Raw genomic sequence first — 22,437 nt, 5'->3', positions numbered from 1 at the left:
GGAGGGAGGGAGGCAAGACAATGAGTGGTTGCTAGCAGTTAACTTCTTCATGGGAATTAACCCATTCTGTTATAAGGAATTGGGGGGCCAGAGCAAAAGCCAAGATAAGCAAGTTTCTGGGAGTAGACGTGGTGAAAGAATTTGGATTCGGAGCAGAGGCACAATAGCAACAGTTAATCCTTTCCTCTGAAGTGTATTTTCTGAAAAGCGACACCTGTTCTGCAAATGTGAAGGTATTCTACCATGATGGTTAAGACTATGATGGGAAGGCAGTAGAGTGTGGAGGGATGATTCCGAGAAACCTGGTCAGAAGGTGGTCAGAGAGCCAGTAGGCGAATGTGTTGCTCTACCTTCTGAGGTCCCACCCCCAGGCTCTTCCCCCCTTCCCCCATGCTGTGCTTTTTGTCTAGAGTGTTAGGTCTTGCTTTAGGAAGGGCAGCTCTGGTCTCAGCCCCAAACTCGGGGTTGTGGGAGATGAAAGGGCAACACAAAAGCCCTGAGCAGGAGGCATGGAGAGAAGGAGGATCCCTATGGGCGCTGGAGAAGGTGGTGAGCCCACCAGAGACTTATTTCATTAGCACACTTCGCTAATCACTACAAGGTATTTCCTCTTCTCTCCGAATGGGTCTCTCCTGGAATGTCTTGAGGTGACTTACCTCTTGCTAATTGCCAGGCATTTCTTGAAGGGAATTTTGGGTTGTTATGCATAGGACCAAGAGTATTGTTGCCCCATTTGGGCAGGTGCCCTCCTTACTTCTGAAAACCAGTTCTTACAAACAACAGTTTAAAATTCTTAAATTCCAAGCTTGTTGTCTTATTTTCTACAATATGAACATATTAATAGAATACAGCCTAAATGTTATCATCAGGAGATGGTTAGATGAACCATCTTCAAATACTAAGATGGATCTGTGGATTCAGGTGATCTGTGGAGGCTGATATTGAAGATGTCCACAATGAAATCGGAGCTTGGAGGTGTATAATTGTTTTCATATTTTACTTTAAAAAAAGAAAGTAACTGTGTGTGTGTCTATACATTTATGTGTCCTTGCATGGGTATATAAATGTGCATTTGCACTGAAAAGCCAGGAAGGCATTTCCGGCAAGCTAACCATGTTACCCAGGGAAGGAGACCATGCAGGTCTTTAGGCGGTCCAGCCCAGTCCAGCTATGCTCGCCATTTATAACTGTTGTCGATTCTGATTGGTTTGTGCTCTCGTTCTACTACTGGTTATAAATGTATGTACTGTATCATCCGTAGGAATAGGGAGGTGGGAAACTCCTGTTTTCTGACTTTATTTTTTTCTGTGTTGATTGAATTGTCTTGTGATAAAATAACAAAATAACTTCAGGGGCACCTGAGTGGCCCAGTCATTAAAGCATCTGCCTTTCGCTCAGATCATGAACTCAGCGTCCTGGGATCGAGTTCCGCATCAGGCTCCCTGCTTGGCAGAAGTCTGCTTCTCCCTCTCCCACTCCCCCTGCTTGTGTTCCTTCTCTCACTGAGTTTCTCTCTGTCAAATAAATAAATAAAATCTTAAAAAAAAAAAGACCCTAATATTAAATAAAATAAAATAATTTTAAAGTGATAACAGCAGTAACAGTAAATCTGAGTTATATTTAAGTGAACAGTGTAAGCTGTAGAATCACAGGCTCTGGTGGGGTTATGGACATTGGGGAGGGAATGTGCTATGGTGAGTGATGTGAAGTGTGTAAACCTGGCGATTCACAGACCTGTACCTCTGGGGCTAATAATACATTATATGTTTATAAAAAAAAAAAAATTAAAAAAAAATCAAAGGCTCATGGGTTCCAACTTCCTGAAATAAAGGTATAACACCCGAATGAGTGGATTTGGTTCATGAGGCTTCCAAAGTCCATATCCCTATTGTAAAATGCAGAAATGATGCTTAAGAGGTTTAATAACTTGCTCAAGATCATATGGAAAATTAGCAGCAGAGCTCCAGTGATAAACTAGGTCTCAATGTCCATTCCCCAGCTCTAATTCATTATGATTTTCTCTCTCTTTCTCCCTCTCTGTGTGCGTGTCTGTGCATGTATGAGGGGGTGTTTTAAAACTCCGTGCTTCTCCTGCAGTTTCAGTTAGCTTTAGAAGTACAAGATGGCATTAATTAGAATTTAGCAGTATAAGATAAATAAGAAGTCTAGAAACTTCTACCAGCTATGCTAATAGCACTTAAAATAGCTTTCAAATGTCAGATATGAATTTAACTTGGGAAAATAAGTTAGACTATGTCAATGAGAATGCTCATGAACATCATATGGTAGTTCCTTTAACACTGTAACTCTACATTGTTAATGTCATTTCCCCCTTTGGTTCTTTAGAGAGATCCAAGTTGAATAAGCTTCCTGATAATCATGGGCTCAGAAAGAACTAGGACAAAGGCATACGAAGTTTCAGTGACCTGTAAATATAAGGACAGGGAAGCTTAGGGAATAGGATGACAGAGATGGCTCAAAAGCTCTACGTAAAAATCCATTTATATACAAGTATTAACATGAATTGCTCCACAGGTAGCTAGGGCAGTGGTTACCACAGAAATAGAGAAAAGGTTTCCTTGGCAATGCAGTTTATTCCTTTTAGTTGATAGAATATATGTTAAATACGAAAGTTCTGAAGCTGATGCAGAGATCTGTTGCAAAAGTCACAATCTTCCACCTCTTCCTATACTTCTGTCCCTTTATTATATGCTTTGAGGTCAGCTTATTCCCTGTGCCCTTCCTTCCCCCTAAATCTGGCTGGTTTGACCAACAGAATGTGGTAGAAATGGGAATATGCCAGTCTGAGCCTCGCTCTTTGGAGGTCTTTTTATTTAGAGGTAGAACCTCTAAATTAACTTAAAATGACATCATTAGAGTGGGCCATAATGCAGTATGCCTGCTGTCCCTAACAGAAGAGGAAATTTGGGCACAGACATACACCAAGGGAAGACAATGTGAAGACACAAGGAGAAGATGGCCACCTATAAGCCAAGGACAGAGGCCCAGAACAGTCCCTCACAGCCCTTCGGAGGAGCCAACCCTGCTCACACTTTGATTTCAGATTTCTAACTTCCAGAACTATAAGAAAAAAAATTCTGTTGGCTAAGCCACCAAGTTTGAGGCATTTTATTGTGGTAGCCCTAGAAGACAAATACATATGTTCTCATTTTACTGTAACATGGGGATAGGACCAAAAAAACTGAGTCCTAGTTATTGTTACTTAGGAAAAAAATGCAGAGAAGTTTTAAGAAAATGCAGTAATTAGGGGCGCCTGAGTGGCTCAGTGGGTTAAACCTTTTACTTCAGTTCAGGTTATGGTCTCAGGGTTCTGGGATTGGAGGCCCACATCGGGCTCTCTGCTTGGCAGGGAGCCTGCTTCCCTCTCTCTCTCTGCCTGTAACTCTGCCTACTTGTGATCTCTCTCTGTCAAATAAATAAATAAAATCTTAAAAAAAGAAAATGAAGTAATTATACATCTATGATTGACCTAAAGAAGAGGGAGAGAGTTCCTACTTTTCTAGTAGTAGTACTTCTGCTTCTACTCTACTTCTGCTTCTATTTCCAGTAGAATGACTACTAATTTACGTTCACTGAGTAATGACTACACACCACACACTGTGTGAAGTATTTTACAAAGACTAACTCTATATCTAGTTACTTGCAACAGCCCTGTAAATAATATTACTTGCAATAACTCTGTGAAGTTTTCTCTTGATTTTACTGGCAAGGAAATGAAACTCAGAAGTAATCTGTCCAAATGAATGGCATAATCGAATTTCTGGTTTAGTGTCTGTCAGTCTCTGACTTAAGAATCTGTGTTCTTAACCGTTACTGTGTTAGAAATTTGTTTCAACACAATGCATGGTGTTCACATTTGCCTGGTTTCCAATCCAACTATCATCTTTGAGAGAACTGAATGGTTTTGATGGTATTTGATTATTTGCTAAAGGGTGCTAAAACATACCTCCCTTGTGGTAAATTCTGCCATCTTGAAAAAAAAATGGCAGTGAATATTGGTTTCCCAGTGATCATTGTTCTTGCAATTTGTTTTAAGAACTTAAGCTTTGGGTAAGGATTCATGTCATATGAGTTTATTGATTGAAGTCCTCAATTCACAGAGCCACTCATTAAGGAGAAAGGGGAAAAGGCAAAAGAAAAAGGAAATTTGTCTAGCTAATAAAGCCAGCTGATTGAAGTGTAGAATTTAAATTCATAGTCCCTGCTTAGACTATCCAGTGTTCACATTTTAAAGAATTTGTTTTTGGAAACCTTTCTAAAACTCTCCACTGTTACAATGTAATGCCATCTGGGATTTAGCATTTATAAAATGTGCAGTTAAGAGATGCCAAGAGATTCCTCATGCAAACCAGATGGTACAATAACAGCTCTGTCTGTTTTTCTGGCAGAGAAATGGGGCTTTGAATGGCTTGAAACTTATGTGAATAAATTAAGCCCAATCAATACTTCAGGGACATTACAATTTCAATAGTCAACTTACCCACCTAAATATTTTCATAAATGTTTTCATTTGGAGAAGGAAAAAACAAAAGTGCAGACAATGGTTCCTTTGATTGCCTCATGTTTGTATTTAACAATGTTTCTAAGAAAAATACCACCAATGACCTTCAACGTGGGAAAGAAAGTTTCTCCGTATTTTAAGAGTGGTATATGTGTTTAAATAAGAAGCAAGGTTTTTCAGTCTCTTTTGAATAGGAAAAATCCACATCAGATAGGTTGAAGAGTTTTATTGCTATGCAGAGGAGGAAAAAAAATACATGTGTGAGTGACATTTTCTTGATAATGGACTTGAGAATGTCTTTACCTCAACAGGTAGGTTTCTCACAAACCCAAGTTCAGCACATAAAGTCGTGTATTAATGATGCCTTTTATGACCTTGCTTAATTTCTGTAAGTTTTCTATGCAACAACAGGGCTTTTGTAATCCTTTTTAATTATTTTCACTTTCTGTTTTTGCCTTTATTTTCATTAGAATTCATAATAAGATGCTCATTAGATGAAGTAATCTTGTTAAAAGCAAACATTTTGCTTAGCTCTTTTCTTTTTCCTTATTAGGTGAAAATGTGCTTCCCTACCATACAAGTGAATTTCCTCTGTAATTAGGCATGAATAGCTTTGGAGAACAAATACAGGCTGCTTTTGAAAACCAGATCTCTTGAGGTTTAGGGGGCAATCTCATTAATAAAAATATGTGTTTCTGGATTGCACAAGCCATTGAATTCCTTTCCCAATTAGCAGTGAATGGTTTTTCAGAACAAAGGAGAAGTTTGGTTTCCACTTTGCTGGCATTGGTTTGCCTTGGTGTAGACTGGAGGTACCACTTACTACTAATCTTTGTTCCTTCCATCTCTTTCCCTGGGCAAAGAAACACACAGGACTCTGTTTTATAGATAAGACAGAATCCCAGGTAAATTCTCCATCCAAAGGCTTCTTCCTCTCAGCCAGGATTGGACTCCAGGGTAGATGGGACAACTGCTCAGATGGGACAACAACACTCAGCTGTCATGTAGCTGGGTGGTGGCAGGAGAGGCCAGAAAATGATAAACACAGCAGTAAAGAGTGGACAATGCCTTTACTTTTTGCGTGGAGGAGGAGACCCTTAGTGAGAGACTCTTTCCAAGTGCTTTCCCTGGGGGCCCAATTAACCCTTTTTTTCCTGAGTCATTGGCAAAAAAGAAAGAGTATTTGGGTCTATGGGCCTCTCAAAAGTGAAATAGTTAAATGCTTGAAATGTCAGGTAATAAGTGAGGTTTCAGGAAAACGAAGGAGGAAAGGAAGCCTACTCCCTTTGAACCTAAGTGGCAGCCAGAGGAACATAGAAGTCCATAGCTAGATGTTTCTCTAAAGTTATACTAATATCACAGAGTATAGGCAGGTGGGGAAGGGCAGGTTTTTGTTACAGGAGAAGTTGATGAAGACCTTGCTTGCCTTGCTTGGTAATGGAACAATTTGGGAGAGGGTCATGGACATTTAAGTCTGACCCTTAAAGTCTCTCCACCAGTGTAGAGGGCAGATATTTTTCTCTGAGCTTCAAAGAGCCCAACAGCATACTGTTGGAACAGATTCAACTACTTATTTCCACAAGGCCAATTACCATCAAAACATAAAGTCACAAGCCACAGTTGCCCCACAATTATCCAGACCCGTTATGAACAGTTAGGGTCTAAATTATATGCAAATCTGTCTTATTTTCATTAATCTCTGCTCTCATCATCTCCTACCAATTTTTTTCCTTTGTACTTTGAGAAGTACAGCAGAAAATAAGAAAAAAAAGACCAATTACTAAGTTTCAATTCTCTACTCCCTTAGCCACAATCACATGGCTCCTTCCCATTTGTAAAACCATACTTTACAGTTTGTAAGAAATTTTATCTCATTTCACTTTCACTACTATAAGCTTAGATGATGATATGATCATACGCAATATTCCCGGATCTTAATATTTTTAATATATTTAATATTTTAATATTTTTTCTTCACAAAGAAATGGAGATTCAAGTAGATGCTGTAATTTCTTCTAGATCATATGGACTTCAGGTCTTCTAGGTCTCAGTTCAACCCCCTTTGAAGAAGTTTTTCCAAGCAGATGCCAAAGGGTGCCAGCATATTTACTATTAAAAAAACAAACAAACCAACTCAGATGTCTTACTGTTTCACAGGAGAGTTTAGGTCCAAGACATAAATACTGCTGGAGTTGAGAAACTTCCTTCTTCCTCCATTTTCAACGCTTCTTTTCATCTGACGTTTACTGAGGCCTGTACTGATTTTATTAGGGGGACAATTTTTATAAAATTTTTCTGTTTGCTTGAAAAGAACATGTATTTTCTAAAGAGTATAGAGTTCTACATAGGATTTTTAAATCAAGCTTTTTAACTGTGTTCAGATCTTTTGTATTTTTACTGATCTTTTGTCTGATATATAATGTCAAGACGGAATATTAAAATCTACTGTGATTGTGGATTTGTTCTTTCTCTTCTAATTCTATTAGTTTTTTGTTTTTTTTTTTCTATTTTGGGGCTATGTTATTATGTACATACCAGTTTAGGACTATCATATTTTCTTGATGATTTTTTCCTTTCATTGTTACATATTATCTGTCTTTATCCCTAGCAATATTTTTTTGGCTTAAACTGTATTTTGTCTGATGTAAATATAGCTATACCGTTTTTTTGGTCAGTATTTCCTTTTTATTAAGATTTGATTTATTTATTGAGAAAGAGAGAGAGTGCATGTGCTTGTGTGTGGCAGGGAAAGGCAGAGGGAGAGAGAGAGAATTTCAAGCAGACTCCGTGCAGGGTGCAGAGTCCAAAGCAGGGTTCTATCTCACCATCCTGAAATCATGACCTTAGAGGAAATAAAGGGTTGAATGCTTAACCAACTGAACCACCGAGGTGTCCCTGTCAGCATTTTCTTGATGAAACTTTTCCATTTTTGTTCTCAATTTTTCTGCAATTTTATATTTTAGCTCTATTAGAAATAACATATGGCTGGGTCTTCTGACTGATGAACTTGATCCATTTACTTTTTTTTTTAAAGATTTTATTTCTTTGACAGAGAGAGATCACAAGTAGGCAGAGAGGCAGGCAGAGAGAGAGGAGGAAGCAGGCTTCCTGCCGAGCAGAGAGCCCGATGTGGGACTTGATCCCAAGACCCTGAGATCATGACCTGAGCTGAAGGCAGAGGCTTAACACACTGAGCCAACCAGGCGCTCCTACATTTATTTTTATTACAGATAGATTTGAACAATTTTTTGGTTTTATATTATGCTCTTTATTTACTAATTTTTCCATTGTTTTTTCCTTTCTTTAGGGTGGAAGTTTAAATTATTGATTTGAGATATTTTTCCTTTTCAGAACCAGTCATAAAATTGCTGATTTCTTCCCCAAGTTCTGTTTTACATGCATCCTATAAATTTTGAGATGTTGTGTTCTCATTTTCATTCAGTTTAAAATAAATCTGGTAAAGAATTTTTGTCCAAAATATATAAAGAAGTCTGGGGCACCTGAGTAGTCGAGTCGGTTAAGTATCTGCCTTTGTCTCAGGTCATGATCCCAGGGTCCTGTGATGAAGCCCTACATCCAGCACCCTGCTCAGTGGAGAGCCTGCTTCTCCCTCTCCCTTTGCCTGTCTACCCCACTCCCTTCTGCTGCTTGTGTACTCTCTCTTTCTGAAAGAAAGAAATAAATAATCTTATTTCAGAAATACTCTTTCTGAAATAAATAAATAAATAAACAATCTCTTTCTGAAATAAATAAATAATCTTTAGAGAACTCTTGTAACTCAATAATATGATAATATCCCAATGAGAAAAATGGGCAAAGAATTCAAACATAAGATGTAAGAATGGTTAGTAAGCACAGTGACAATATGCTCAACATCATTAACCAGTAGGAAATGCAAATTAAAAACCAGAATGATACCACTTCATACCCACTAAGGATAGCCATAAACAAAAAGACAATAGAGGCTGCAAGAATAGGGAGAAATTTTTACCATCCATTGCTGATGGGACCGTAAAACAGTCTGGTCACTTTGGGAAACAATTTGGCAATTTCTGAAAAAGTTAAATATAAATTGCCATATAACCCAGCCATTCCACTCTTTGGTACAAACATGACACACAAAACGAGGCATAAAATTATATGTCTACACAGACACATGTTTGAATGCTCAGAGCAGCGTTACTCATAAAACCAAAAAGAGGAAACAATCTAAATGTCCATCAGCTCCTGGTTGAATAATGAAAATTTGGTATATTGGTATAATAGAATATTACTCAGCAATAAAAAGGAAGTATTGTTACATGCTAAAAAATAAATGAACCTCAAAAAATTATGCGAAGCTTAAAAAAACCTCTGGACAGGGCGCCTGGGTGGCTCAGTGGGTTAAGTCGATGCCTTTGGCTCGGGTCATGATCTCAGGGTCCTGGGATCGAGGCCCGCATCGGGCTCTCTGCTAAGCTGGGAGCCTGCTTCCCTCTCTCTCTCTCTCTCTGCCTGCCTCTCTGTCTACTTGTGATCTCTCTCTGTCAAATAAATAAATAAAATCTTAAAAACCAAACAAACAAACAAACGAAAAAAAAAACACCTCTGGACAGAAAGACCATATATTTTACGATTTCATTTATATGAAATGCCCATATAAAGCAAATCTATAGAGATCGAGAATGCTGATTAGTGGTTTCCTGAGGTTGGGCATGGGAATGGGGACTGACTACAGATGAACATGAGGAATATTTTAAGAGTGATAGATATGTTCTAAAATTTGATTATAGTGATCCTTGCACCACTGTAAATTTGCTGACAATCTTTGAATTAGACACTTAAAATGGGTGAATTTCATAGTATATAAATTATACCTCAATAAAAGAGTTTTAAAAAATAGACCCTCCCCTGAGAACTAGACTAGTTCTGAATGGTTTGGAAATTATCTAGGCACATTCTGTGCCTAGATGACCAACATTACATTCAAGACTTGCTAATGGACATAAATTAAATGTGACTCACAGCACTAAAGATGAACCCAGCAGGCCTCAATACTCGATGTCCTAGCTATGCCAGAAAGGAAAGGTCCAAGGTCAGGGCCATGAACCTTTCTGGCTGCCTTCCATGGGGGGAAGCTGGAATGAGCTTTGTCCTGGGGTGACGCTCTACCTTGTCACTGATTAACCAGCTTTGTAGGAAGGCTGCTTCACTGACAACCTGCTCTGCCTGGAGAGTGATATCAGGCCAGGCTTTGGCAAGCAGAAAAAATGTCCACTCGCTACCACCAAGCGGCTAGTGATAGCTACCTGGAACTTCTGAAAGAGGCTACTAAGAGAGATCTGAATCTTTCTGATGAAGATGGCATGACTCCCACACTCCTGGCAGCCTACCATGGGAATCTGGAAGCCCTAGAAATAATCTGCAGCCGAGGGTGAGTTCAACCTACTAGTTTTGACTGGATACAGTGCTTCTGGTAGGATTTTGCAGACAATAGCAAGAGACAGGGAAGTCAATGAAAATACTTTGTCCTTTCTAGACTGTGTAAATAATTGGCTTTTTAGAGAAAGTGAAAAAACTGCCTGGAGGTGCTCTTTTCACACTAACAGCAGGTACCATGGGGATGGCTTATCCCTTATGAGCCACACAGAGAATGATTCTAAGCCCTTAGGCTTTGTTATCTGCCTTGGGGATGAGACATATATTTTAATTCTGTGCTTTTAAAAATCTTTTCCCTGAAATGTAAACGGTTGACTTTAAAAACGAATCACTATTCTACTTGACTTGAAGATGTCAAACTTGATTGGAACAAATGGTGTGTTTTTTATTTTTTATTTATTTATTTTTTGTCTGTGGCATTATGATCCCGCAGCCTTTTATTAATATTCAGTCCTGACTCAAGCCCGTGATTCTTAGATGAAGTAGTTGGCTTTACAAGCTATTAAAGGGAACCTCAGCCTGTCTGAACTTTACTAGCTATTAGATACATACACATGACCACACACCACCCTCCAAATTTCTAATGCTGGAATTAGCTAGCTCTTTTCTTCTGCTTGTTCCCATAGGGGCTAGGCAGTGTTGGCAACTGTAACCCAATACATGAAAAAAAGGAAAAAAAGAAAATGTTAATAAAGGCGCTAAGTGAGTTAATTTCAAATTCGTACATATTGATTTATATATATATCTGCAATGTACCGGCCATTTTATTGGCCACTGGAGATGCTGGGAGGAACAAGAGAGACACCATTCCCCTCCTCATGGTGATCAGATTTAAGAGAGGAAGACAGAAATTAAGTAAGTCATGTTTAATATAGGTTACAAAGTGGGGGGAAAGGCAGCACTAAATCGGTAACACAGGCATCTATCCCAATCCAAGGAGTGTGGATAGGCTTTCCAGAGCCTTGGAGCTGGGACTTGAAAGGTGAGGAGAAGCTGGCCAGAAGATGGAAGGAAGAATGTTTCCTGCAAGTGAGAGCGCTGTGCATTCCAGACATTGAAGCTGAGCATGGCTGGGTGTGGATTTCACGGGGAGAGGCCAGGATTTAAGGAGGAAGACCAGATCCCAAGAGCCTTAGAAACTCTGTTGCAGAGTTAATTGAACTTTGTCCCAAAGACACAAGAAGCCATTGTCAGGTTTACTCTGGGTAACTGACGTGGTAGATTTGTGTTTATAAAACTTGCTTGGGCACCTGTATAGCAGGCACAGAAAATGTTCTGGGGCATTTTAGTGGTTGAGATGAGAGACAAACTGGACAAGGGCAGTGGCCATGGGGATGAGGAGACAGGGATGTTTTTGAGTGGCAGTTTGGATGCTGCATCAATTACAGTTGACTGGATGTTGTGGTGGGTAGAGGAAGAGGAAGGTGAGGCCCCATGTTCTGTTGTGTTAAGTTTCCCTGAGGTACACAGGTTGAAAAAAATGTCTTGTACAGGTTTTCTTAGGTTCCCATACTGACCATAGCTTAGGAGCTGTGTGAGATCAGTTTGCCAATCAGATTTAAGAGGCTTCAAAAGGGAAACAAATTAAAAATTGAATTTAGATGTTAATCAATCATGTATCATTGACAGTGGCTCACGTGGTAACCATTAATATCCAATATCTGGCTTTGTTAAAAATTGTTTCTTGCTTTTCAAAATTTAAAGATGAAAAGCAGTAATTACATATGTTATCTTACACTTGGAAGATGGCCCCAATTAACAAAATTTCATTTTGCCTATAAAGTATACATGGATTTTTTTTAGTTTTGTTTCTTTCTCTAATGGAAGCAAGTGATATACCTCCCTGATTTTTTTTTCCAAGACTTTATTTATTTGACACAGAGAGAGAGAGAGAGAGAGAGCACAAGGAGGGGGAGCCTGAGGAGGAGAATCAGGATCCCTGCTGAGCAAGGGGGCCTACGTAGAACTCAATCCCAGAGGCCCCTGGATCATGACCTGAACAGAAGTCAGATGTTTAACTAACTGAGCCACCTAAGCGCCCCTTCCTCCCTGATTCTTAGTGGAACACACACTTATTGCAAAATTTTGCATTGTTCTTAGAAAGACATATTTAGGGTCACATGGGTGGCTCAGCTGGTTAAGTGGCTGCCTTCGGCTCATGTCATGATCCCAGGATCCTGGGGTTGAGCCCTGCATCGGGCTCCCTGCTCCATGGAGAGCCTATTTCTCCCTTTCCCTGCCAGTCTGCCTACTTGGGCTTTCTCTCTCTCTCTGTCTTTGTCAAATAAATAAATAAAATCTTAAAAAAAAAAAAGAAAGAAAGAAAGACATTTAATAAAATAAAAATCAAACCAATTTTCACAGTCATTAACATTTGGGCATATATTCTTCCAGACTTTTTCCTTTTTGAACATATACACATAAGCACATTCCCCCCCCCCCCTTATAAAAGGCAATCATGTTATACAAACTATTCTAAAGCCTGATTCTAATTATTTAAGAATAGATTATGGGCCATTTGAACTTTTTTTTTTTCCATTTGTAACTTTAAAGGAGAAATCTACTCCACTGTTTTGTTTTTTTTTTTAAAGATTTTTTATTTATTTGACAGAGAGAGAAATCACAAGTAGGCAGAGGGCAGGCAGAGAGAGAGAGAGAGGGGAGGAAGCAGCCCGATACAGGGCTCCATCCCAGGACCCTGGGATCATGACCTGAGCTGAAGGCAGAGGCTTTAACCCACTGAGCCATCCAGGCGCCCCTACTCCACTGTTTTTTAACGACTACGTGGTATTCTGTTTTATGGTTTCTTCATAATTTATTTAATCAGTTGCTTGGTCATGACATTTAAATTTGAATCCAGTCTTTTAACATATAAATAAGTTGAAGTGAACATCCTTGCTTATTCATCTTTGTACAAAGGTCTAATATTTCCTTAGAATAAACTCTTAAAGGCAGAATTGTTGATTCAAGAGAGTGCTATGTTTTAAAAGCTTTTGGCACATGTTGTGCCAGGAAATTTGAACCACTTTATAATTCCTCCATCAATGTTTATTTGCCAATACTCTTGCCAAAACTGAGTATTACTATTCTTTTTAATCCTTGCTTATCTGATGGGCAGGAAAATTGTTTTCATTTACATTTCTTTGATTATTAGTAAGTCCAAATATTCTTTATGTAGAAAAACCTTTTTGAAAGACTGATTTTTTTCAGAGAACAGCTTCACCAAAAAAAAAAAAAAAAAAAAAAAAAAATCAAATTAACTCCAAAAGAAAGATTTGAAAAGGACCAGATGCTCAGAGTAAGTTGATATAAGCAAATTGTCTATTTAGTGACCATACCAATCCAGCTTTAGAAACTGATGGGAATAGCATGAGGGGAAACTCCTGAATTAGCTTTCCAACAGTCTCATCTATAAATTTGAAATTTTGCATTTGAAATTTTCTTAAGATGAGACCCATCTTTGGGGTCATCTCAAGGTTTTCTTCATGTTCTTCCTCCCATTTTGAAAGGTTCATTTAAGTTCTCTTGAGAAAGGAAAACTCCACTACTTTACTTGTCTCAAAGCGTGTAGATTTAACCCAAACGTCTTACTACCCTTAACATCCCCACCATAGCTCACTCCGCTCAGTAATTTCTTTTTTAAGTTATCCAATTCAATAATAATTTCAGCAAATTTAGCCAGTTTGTTTCTGTTTAGGTTTACAGTACCATCCTGGATGTTTTTAACAATCCTTCTTTGATGTCTAGAGTACTTAAGGAGTCTTTTAGATATGGTGCTTGGTTAAAATAAATAAAAAGTAAAACTACACCTTTGGGGGTGAGGCACTATGTGCCCCCCTAAGGTACACATTTGTGCTAAGGCTGGAAGAGCTTTCCTTTGCTCCAAAACAAATCAGGAGTACTGACCAGATCTCTTGGAAGTGACTGCCCAACAGAACTGTCTTATTTAATATTTTCTTTCCTTAGATTAAATTCCATTTTCATGCCTTCCTCTTTGCCTGGATTTCTCTCGCCCCCATCTCCATGCACTCTGGTCACGCTGAAAGGTCCTCCTGGTCCCCCAGATATGCCATGTTTAACATCACCCATATGGGCATCTGTTCATGCTGTTCTCTGCTCAGAAGGAAGTTGCCAGCGGCCAGCTTATGGGCTGGATCTAGTCCACAAATGTGTTTTATTTGGACTTCACAGTATTTTTCTTTTAAATTTGAGCCAACATTAAAAAAAAAAAAAATCTCGCATGAAATTCCTGACTTCTGGCTCCACTTGGAAAATGGAAGGTCTGGCCATACCATGTCCGCTGGGATTCAAGGTGGCAGTCAGATGCTTCTGAATGACAGCTCTCCTTTTGCATTGAAGCTTGCACTCAGCTATGACTTTATAGAAAGAAGAAACCCGGCTCCATTCAGCTACCTGCTTGGTTTCTTTGGGTTGAGTTTGAGACTTCTGCTGGGAGATCCCACACAAAGGACAAAAAGACACAGGTGTGGCTCTCCAAGGCCTATTATCTAATTAGGGAGACTGACAAATGTAAATGTTGGACAAATTAAGTAAGATTTCAAGTGTTAAAAAGTTGCAGACGCTATTACGGGCGCTATTACGGAAATTCATCAGATGGGTGTGAGGAAAAAATAAATATATGAAATTAGGGATTATGAGTTTAGAGACAAGGGAAATTATAATAAATTTATTGGAGATTAACTAGGTACCAAGCACTTGTCTAATGCTTTATGTTAACTTTTTCACATAACAAATCCATGAAAATTATCCTCATCCTCATCCAGGGGAGGACACCAAGTCCTATAAAAGTTCAGCTTGAGGCCTTATAGCTGGGCAGGTAGAAAAACGGAGGTGTGTTAAGGTAAGACTCTATTGTGCTAGAGACCATTCGACTTCAGGACAGGCCTGATCCCAAGTGTGCTGCCTGTGTCACACCAGACCAATGAGTTAGGCACTTGGAGCCTTATTTTATCCCTCTGATAATTATCCTGGTCTTTATCCAAGAAGGAGATGGTGACAGTTTTGGCTGGAATGGCACTGAATGTATAGATGCTCATAACTGAAGAGCAGGAGGAGATCAGGGGTTCCCAAGAGGAGTTTTATAAATCTGATCCATTAAATTACGGGACACCAGTTGGGCTGCATTAACCGGGAGGACTCTTTTCAATCTGCAGTGAGCCTATCTATCACCTTGGGATCTTGTTAAACTTCAGATCCTGATTCAGGAAGTCTGGGCAGGGGTCCAAGATTCCGCATGTATAGAAAACTAGCAGCCGCAGGCACTCTTACTAATGTAGGGACCAAATTTGAGTAGCACAGAATAGTGGAAGCGCCCCAGACCATTGAGGTGTCTGTCGCAAGGGCACAGATCTTCTCTCCTCTTTCCACATCCTACTGACCAAGAATGTCAAGAAGCCTTCTCAGGCCCTCTTTCCTGACCTCCCGCAGGGCCAGCCTGGGGAAAGTTTAGTGAGGTCCTGATTTGGGGATCTAGTCTAGGGTGGGGAAAGATGACCTTTAGTCCCTGTATTATTAGAGTTCTCAGCGGGGATTTGGGCTTAAGGCCAGAGCCATAGTAACTATAAGTTACTACTTTATTTTCTGTTTGTGTCTGTCGGTAACTCATCATCTCATAGGAGGGGTGCGGTGGTAGCCTGGGGCAAGATTCTATTAGGCATTCATTCATCTCACACATGTTTACTGAGCATTGACCAAGTGCCTGTTTCTGTGCTGGCATGGGGTTTCTGGCCATCTAACAGTGCCCCTAATTCCACCCCAAACTGTTATAGAACTATTCACAAAGGGGACACTATAATTACAGGGAAGTAAGTTGGGGAATCAATGGAAATGTTCTACCCTTTATATGAATACTGGTTATAGTAGACATGGTTACTTACCCAATATTCATTCCCCTCTTTTTGCTGGTGGGATTCCAGTTTTGTTCAGATATTTGTTTTCCTACACATGACTCTGGTGACATAACACTGTCAGAGTGAAAACCTGCTCTTACCAGCTCATGAGAGATGATTCTAAGTTTTCAGAAGTCTGAGAGTCTGTTAAAGAGGCATTACTAAAAATATTTAAACTTAAAATTTAACAAACTGTATTTTTAAATACTCAAAATGTAACACTTCCTAATGATTTGAGTACATTTTACTATTATTTATACTCTTAAGATTTTGCATGTCTATTACATCTTTATGTATGGTGGGAATAATTTATGAAGATGTGGTACTGTACATCTCTTCCCAACTCCTGTAATATAACATTAGTAGCTTGGATTTTGCCACGGTGGGTATATTTCCAACCAAAAACTGGCACATGCTATAAATCAGAGCTTTGATCTCCCCCCTTAACAGGTTGTTAAACATTTACCAGCACACCACTGGATAATCTTATCCCTAACTGCAGGGGAAGATTTTAATCGACTTAAGTTTAAAATGGTAGCTCTTTCTCTCTTCCTAGAGAAAAGAAATGGCATGTGACCCAATTGTGGACAACAAGACACGAAAATTGCTTTTTTGCGAGAGTTCTTGGAAAGCTTTCCCTGCTTCTAAAAAGGAGATAAAAGGTAGAGGTTAGTTCTTTCTGTTTCTGATCCTATGATGCCTAGATGTGATATAGCTGGACTTTCAGAATGCTGAGGCAGGATTAACATTTTTATTATTTATTTTTATTAATATTTCTTTTTTTTTTGGACCTCACATTCTAAGAAAAAACACTTTTTGTATGTATTTTTCATATTTTCTCTTCCAGAGGGGACCCCAATAGATGTGACATCTGGGGAAATACTCCTCTGCACGTTGCAGCCTCCAATGGTCATACCCACTGTGTTTCATTCCTGGTCAACTTTGGTGCCAACATCTTTGCCCTGGACAACAACTTCCAGTCTCCGCTGGATGCTGCTGCCAGTAGAGAACAAAATGAATGTGTTGCTCTCCTGGATAAGGCTGCCACTGCCCAGAATATCATGAACCCCAAGAAAGTTATCAGGCTGAAGGAGCAAGCTCAGAAGAATGCTAGGAGGCAGATCAAAGAATGTGAGAAGCTCCAAGAGAAGCATGAAAGTAAGATGGCTCGAAACTACAACAAGGAGGAATCTGGGACTCTTTCCTCTTCCATGTCATCCCTTTCAAAAGCTTCTGCTCCTGGTACATTTGGGTCCCTGTCTAAGGGCATTAAAGACACCTTCAAGATAAAGTTCAAGAAGAACAAAGACACAGCAGAGCAGGTAGGAAAGGAGAGGAGGAGTGAGCAGAGGAATGTGATGGAAGTGTTCAGAGAAGAGGAAGAAGACAGATTCTCAGGGGATTTCCAAGACAGACTCCAGTTCTCGGAAGAGGAGGGCAGTTGTGTGCAACAGGAATCCATTCTCAACCGTCCAGGTCTAGGAAATATTGTTTTTAGAAGGAACAAACTATCAAGTGCCGAAGACATCTCAGACAGCAAGAGGGAGTTAGGGTTTAAAATGAGCAGCGAATTGCTGCAGAGACAAGGAGCAGCAGAGGCTGATGAAGCCGAGGCTGGTAGAGAGGACAACAGCCATGAAGACGTTCTGCCTTGGGATGAGGATGAAGTGGAGTGGGAGGAAGATGTGGTTGATGCTACTCCTCTGGAAGTATTTTTGCAGTCCCATCATCTGGAAGAATTCCTTCCCATTTTCATGAGAGAGCAGATTGATCTAGAAGCTCTGTTGCTTTGCACTGATGAGGACCTTCAGAGTATACAGATGCAGCTTGGTCCCAGGAAGAAAGTTCTTAATGCCATAAACAGAAGGAAGCAGGTGCTACAACAGCCTGGGCAACTGGTCGACACCAGCCTCTGATGGAATGTTGGGTCCACAGGGTGAGCCTGCAGCGATGGGGTGATGCTGTGGCCCACTGGAAACACTCAGGCAACACCCCCTCTGCCCAATGCCAGACCACTGGGATTGGTTTCTAGGGTTTCAGAGATACCCTCCTAAAAAAAGAAGCCCAAATTATACTCTGAGAAATACTCTATACCTGTGTACTCTGACCACCAGTGAGCAACTCAGGGAGACCTGGGATTAAGAAAAGGGTGTTTCTCTTCAATTGTCTTTTTGATATTTTTGGGTATAGAAAGTGTTAACTGGATGACAGAGAAGAGAGAAACTTTCTTTACTTTTCCAACTCTGGACTTAAAAAGTATAATCTCTCATCACGCAAGTGTGGTGCATACTTTCTAATCCTCGTAGCCTGGGGACTTCCAACTCCAGTTCTGTCCTTAGCTCTATGACTTTGTCTGTTGGTGGAGACTTGACTTCCTCCACTGGCCTGAGGCTTCACGCCCAACTTGAATGTGTCTAACCCATCAACACATGTCTGCATGTTTACAAGTAATGGACATGGGTCTGTAATACGCCTTCCTGGGAACAGAGACAGAGTGGCACATAGGGAGAGTGAAGAATGAAATAGAATACTGGGTACCTTTTATAAAATATGAATTGTATCTCTCCTAAATTCATATATTGAAACTTAAGCCCCAACATAGCTGTATTTGGAGGTAGGACATTTAAAGGGGTGATTAAGGCTAAATGATGTCATAAGGGTCATAAGGGACACAAGTGGATGGTGTCCTTGTAAGAGGAAGAGACACTGGGGATGCACATGCACAGAGAAAAGGTCATGTGAGGACCCAGCAAGAAGACAGCCCCCTACAAGCCAAAGAGAGAGGCTTCAGGAAAAACCAAACCTTCCAACACCTTGACCTTGCATTTCCAGGCTTCAGAGATGTAAGAAAATAAATTTCTGTTGTTTAAGCCACCCAGTCTGTGGTATTCTGTTATGGCAGTCTTAGCAGTCTAACACAGTGCTGAAGCAAGAGGATAAGAGTGGAGAGAAAAGAAGGATAGTGAAAAAAGGTCTGACCTCTTTGATAATTTTCCTAAAGGTAAGTGGCTTCTGAGATTTCAAAAAGGAGGGAAAACCCAGGTCATTTGTAGGAGAAGGCTGATGATAAAAGGAAATTTTACATTTTCAAGTGTGTTATGTGCTCATCTTTTATTTACTGTTGTCTGTCACCATTACCACATGTCTGAATACACGTACATTCTGCAATATAAATTGGCAGCATTGCTGCTGACATTTCTGAATGGCAATCCCAAATTCAAATTGAAGCCCAAATGAATAGTTAAGCTTCCCTGGATTTTTATAGCCAGGACTTACATCAAGTGGAATTTACCATTGATTGTGTGTGTAATATAGAAACAGCTGTTCATCTTCAGCATGGTTTCTCTCGCGCATCTGTTTGGGTTGCTTCAAGAGGCACCATGGAGAGGATACGCTTAAGGAGGATACAGATGTTTACATCTGATGAACAATTGGCTCATTCTTCCTCAATAGATTGATTCAGAAAGATTGTCAGTCATAGAATAAATATGTTGCCCTAGGAGATGATTGTGTTTGCAAATACCATATTTTGTTGGTCTGGAACAAAACGGAGGTTGCATTTGTTTTCAAAAAACGTGCACAAAAACAGTTGCTGTATAGAAGACACCCAGAAAAAGTTCATTGTATCTGAACCTGCCAGTATTGTACCTCCTTATTTTAGATGCCAGGATCCTCTCTCTACGTATTCCCCAGAATCTGCCTAATGAGATCTTGGTTCCCAGGATATAGGAGAAGTAGAAGTCACCAGAAGAGTGTTGCTGTTAAGAAAAAAGGTGCTTTCTAGTGGTGCTTTGTACATCATTGTCAGAAGTAAAAGTAATATAGAAAGCCTGGTGATATATTCTAGCAAATGAGAGGCAGCATGAGGTTGTACAAAGAATTTTGAGCTGGAAACCAGCATTGCTGTGCGGAGGATAGAATATCACATTATGGAAATGGAAAGATACCTCTTTGGGAGAACGAGAAAAGTCAGGCCAGTGGAAATGTTACCGGATCTTAGATTTAAAGGATTTAATTCTAAGTGCTTCGTGGGAGTTCCTCGTTTCTATTTGGAATTTTCCAGGCTGTCCTACTGGAGGGGCAGCATTTGGCTCAGAAAATACAGGAAGGAGAATGTTTATTTGTCCAGTAGAACTGGAGCTCTGACCGCGACCACCCCCTTGGCCTTCATGTCAATTTTGTGCTGAGAGAAAAGGATATGTATTTGAAGGACATGTGGGTTGTAAAACATCACCTAAAAATTCCATCAAAAATTCCTAGAGGAAAAGGAGGAACCAAACATAATCCCTTTATGTTATCCCTATGAATAATCATAAACCTTTGTGAGGCCAGAATGGGTGGTCAGAGTTGTATTTTTTTTTCAACTGCTGAATTTTATTTTCATGAAGGTAACTCAGCTTGTAGGCTCCATTGGCTTCTCTACCACTCCCCAAACATCTTCTGTTGCTTCATCTAAAGGGTAATTACCATATCGGCAATAGTCGCAAAAATTGTCTCAAAATATATGAGTGAAACAGTGAGAATTACTGCTGTGGCTCCGATACGTGCCGAGTTCCCTAACTGCTTATGCCAACTCAGCGAGGATTGGTAGCATCTTCCTACTGTTGCTGGCCCTGCCAGGCTTTACCATCCCTTCCTGCTCCCTGTAACTCGCCCCTCTCCTTTCTCAACAGTCCCTTCATGAAATTCTCTCCAATCCCCCCTTTTTGAGTGTGGCAATAATTTCCTGCTGGGCCCTTGACTGTGTGTTTCTGCGACACTGAGGCATGGTCCTGTAATTGTCTTTTTACAGCTCTGTTATCCTAGACTGTGTGCTTTTGGAGATGAGGACTTTGGTTTTTGTTTGTGTTTGTGTTTTTATTAACATATACTTGACATACAATATTACATTCGTTTCAGGTGTACAACACAGTAATTTGACAATTATATACTTTATGAAATGGGCAACCATGATAAGTGTAGTCACTCTCTGTCCCTGTACAATGTTATCACAATATTATTGACTATAGTGCCTGTGCTGTACTTTTCATCTCCATGACTTATTTTTAGAACTAGAAGTTTATACCTCTTAATTACCTCTGTGAGGACTGTTTCTTTTCTGTTCTAACTTGGTGGTCTAGAATAGAGTTATGGTATGGGTTCTTCAAGAAAGAACAAAAGAAGATCTCTATGAATTAAGGCAATTTTAAAAAATTTTAATTTCAGTATAGTTAATGTACAGTGTTATATTAGTTTCAGGTACACAATATAGTGATTAAATAATTCTACACAGTACTCAGTGCTCTTCGGGATACGTGTATTTCTTAATCCCCTTCACCCATCCTCTGGCTCGCCTTCCCTCTAGTAACCATCAGTTTGTTCTGTGTAGTTAAGGGTCTGGTTTTTTTGGTTTCTTTCTTTCTTTCGTTTTTTTTTTTTTTTAGTTTTGCTCAATTGTTTCTTAAATTCTACATGTGAGTGAAGTCATATGGGATTTGCCTTTCTCTGACTGACTTATTTCACTTAGCATTATATCTTCTAGATCCACCCATGTTGTTGCAAATGGCAAGATTTCATTCTTTTTTATGATTGAGTGATATTCCATTAAATACACACACACACACACACACACACACACACACACACACATATCTTTATCCATTCATCTATCAATGGATACTTGTACTGTTTCCATAATTTGGCTATTCTAAATAATGCTGCAATAAACACAGGGGTGCATCTATCTTTTTTGAATTATGTTTTCATTTTCTTTAAGTCAATACCCAATAATGGAATTACTGGATCATATGGTAGTTCTATTTTTAAGTTTTTTCTATTTTTAGTTCTTTGAGGAACCTCCATACTCTTTTCCACAGTGGCTGCACAAATTTGCATTCCCAGCAACAACACATAATAATTCCTTTTTCTCTACATCCTTGCCAGCACTTGTTGCTGCTTGTGGTTTTGATTCTAGCCATTCTGACAGGTGCGAGGTGATACCTCATTGTGGTTTTGATTTGCATGTCCCTGATGATGAGTGATGTGGAGCATTGTTTCATGTGTCTGTTGGCCATCTGGATGTCATCTTGGGAGAAATGTCTGTTCAAATCTTCTGCCCATTTTTTAACTGGATTGTTTGTTTTTCTGGTGTTGAGTTGTATATATTTTTTATACATTTTGGATACTAACTCTTTATTATATATGTCACTTGCAAATATCCTCTCCCATTCAGTAAGTTGTCTTTTAGTTTTGTTGTTTGTTTCCTTTGCTGTGCAGAAGTTTTTTATTTTTATGTGGTCCCAATAGTTTATTCTTGCTTTTGTTTCCCTTGCCTAAGAGACATATCTAGAAAGAAGTTGCTATGGCCAACGTCAGAGAAATTACTGTAATCGAGGCAATTTTAATAATCCCATTACCATACACCCTTCCCTACACATCCTTTAGTGTTGTGACCATTAAGGTCCCCAGAAGGACTTCACAGTCACTTGGGATGTGCAGATGCAGATCAAATGGATATTTTATTCCAGTGCAATGGCCCCCATTCAGACAGTCTGGCAAACATGATAAACTAGGGTAGGGGTTAGGTCACGTAGAACATGAAAAAAGGAC

At 39.6% G+C, this 22,437-nt stretch overlaps 1 protein-coding gene across 1 annotated transcript; it reads left to right on the top strand.

Annotated features, from left to right (window-relative positions):
- The first annotated feature begins 9,714 nt into the window (after positions 1–9,714).
- On the top strand, positions 9,715–18,720 carry ANKS4B (ankyrin repeat and sterile alpha motif domain containing 4B). The gene is made up of 2 exons (XM_032328599.1): positions 9,715–9,935; positions 16,697–18,720. Exons 1-2 carry the CDS (start codon positions 9,772–9,774, stop codon positions 17,763–17,765), a joined length of 1,233 nt encoding a protein of 410 aa, XP_032184490.1. The 5' UTR covers positions 9,715–9,771; the 3' UTR covers positions 17,766–18,720.
- Positions 18,721–22,437: the final 3,717 nt, after the last annotated feature.

This window comes from Mustela erminea, chromosome 20 (assembly GCF_009829155.1).
Source record: "Mustela erminea isolate mMusErm1 chromosome 20, mMusErm1.Pri, whole genome shotgun sequence".
NCBI lineage: Eukaryota > Metazoa > Chordata > Mammalia > Carnivora > Mustelidae > Mustela > Mustela erminea.
Note: the sequence above shows the minus strand (reverse complement) of the source record. Positions and strands in the feature narration are given on the sequence as shown.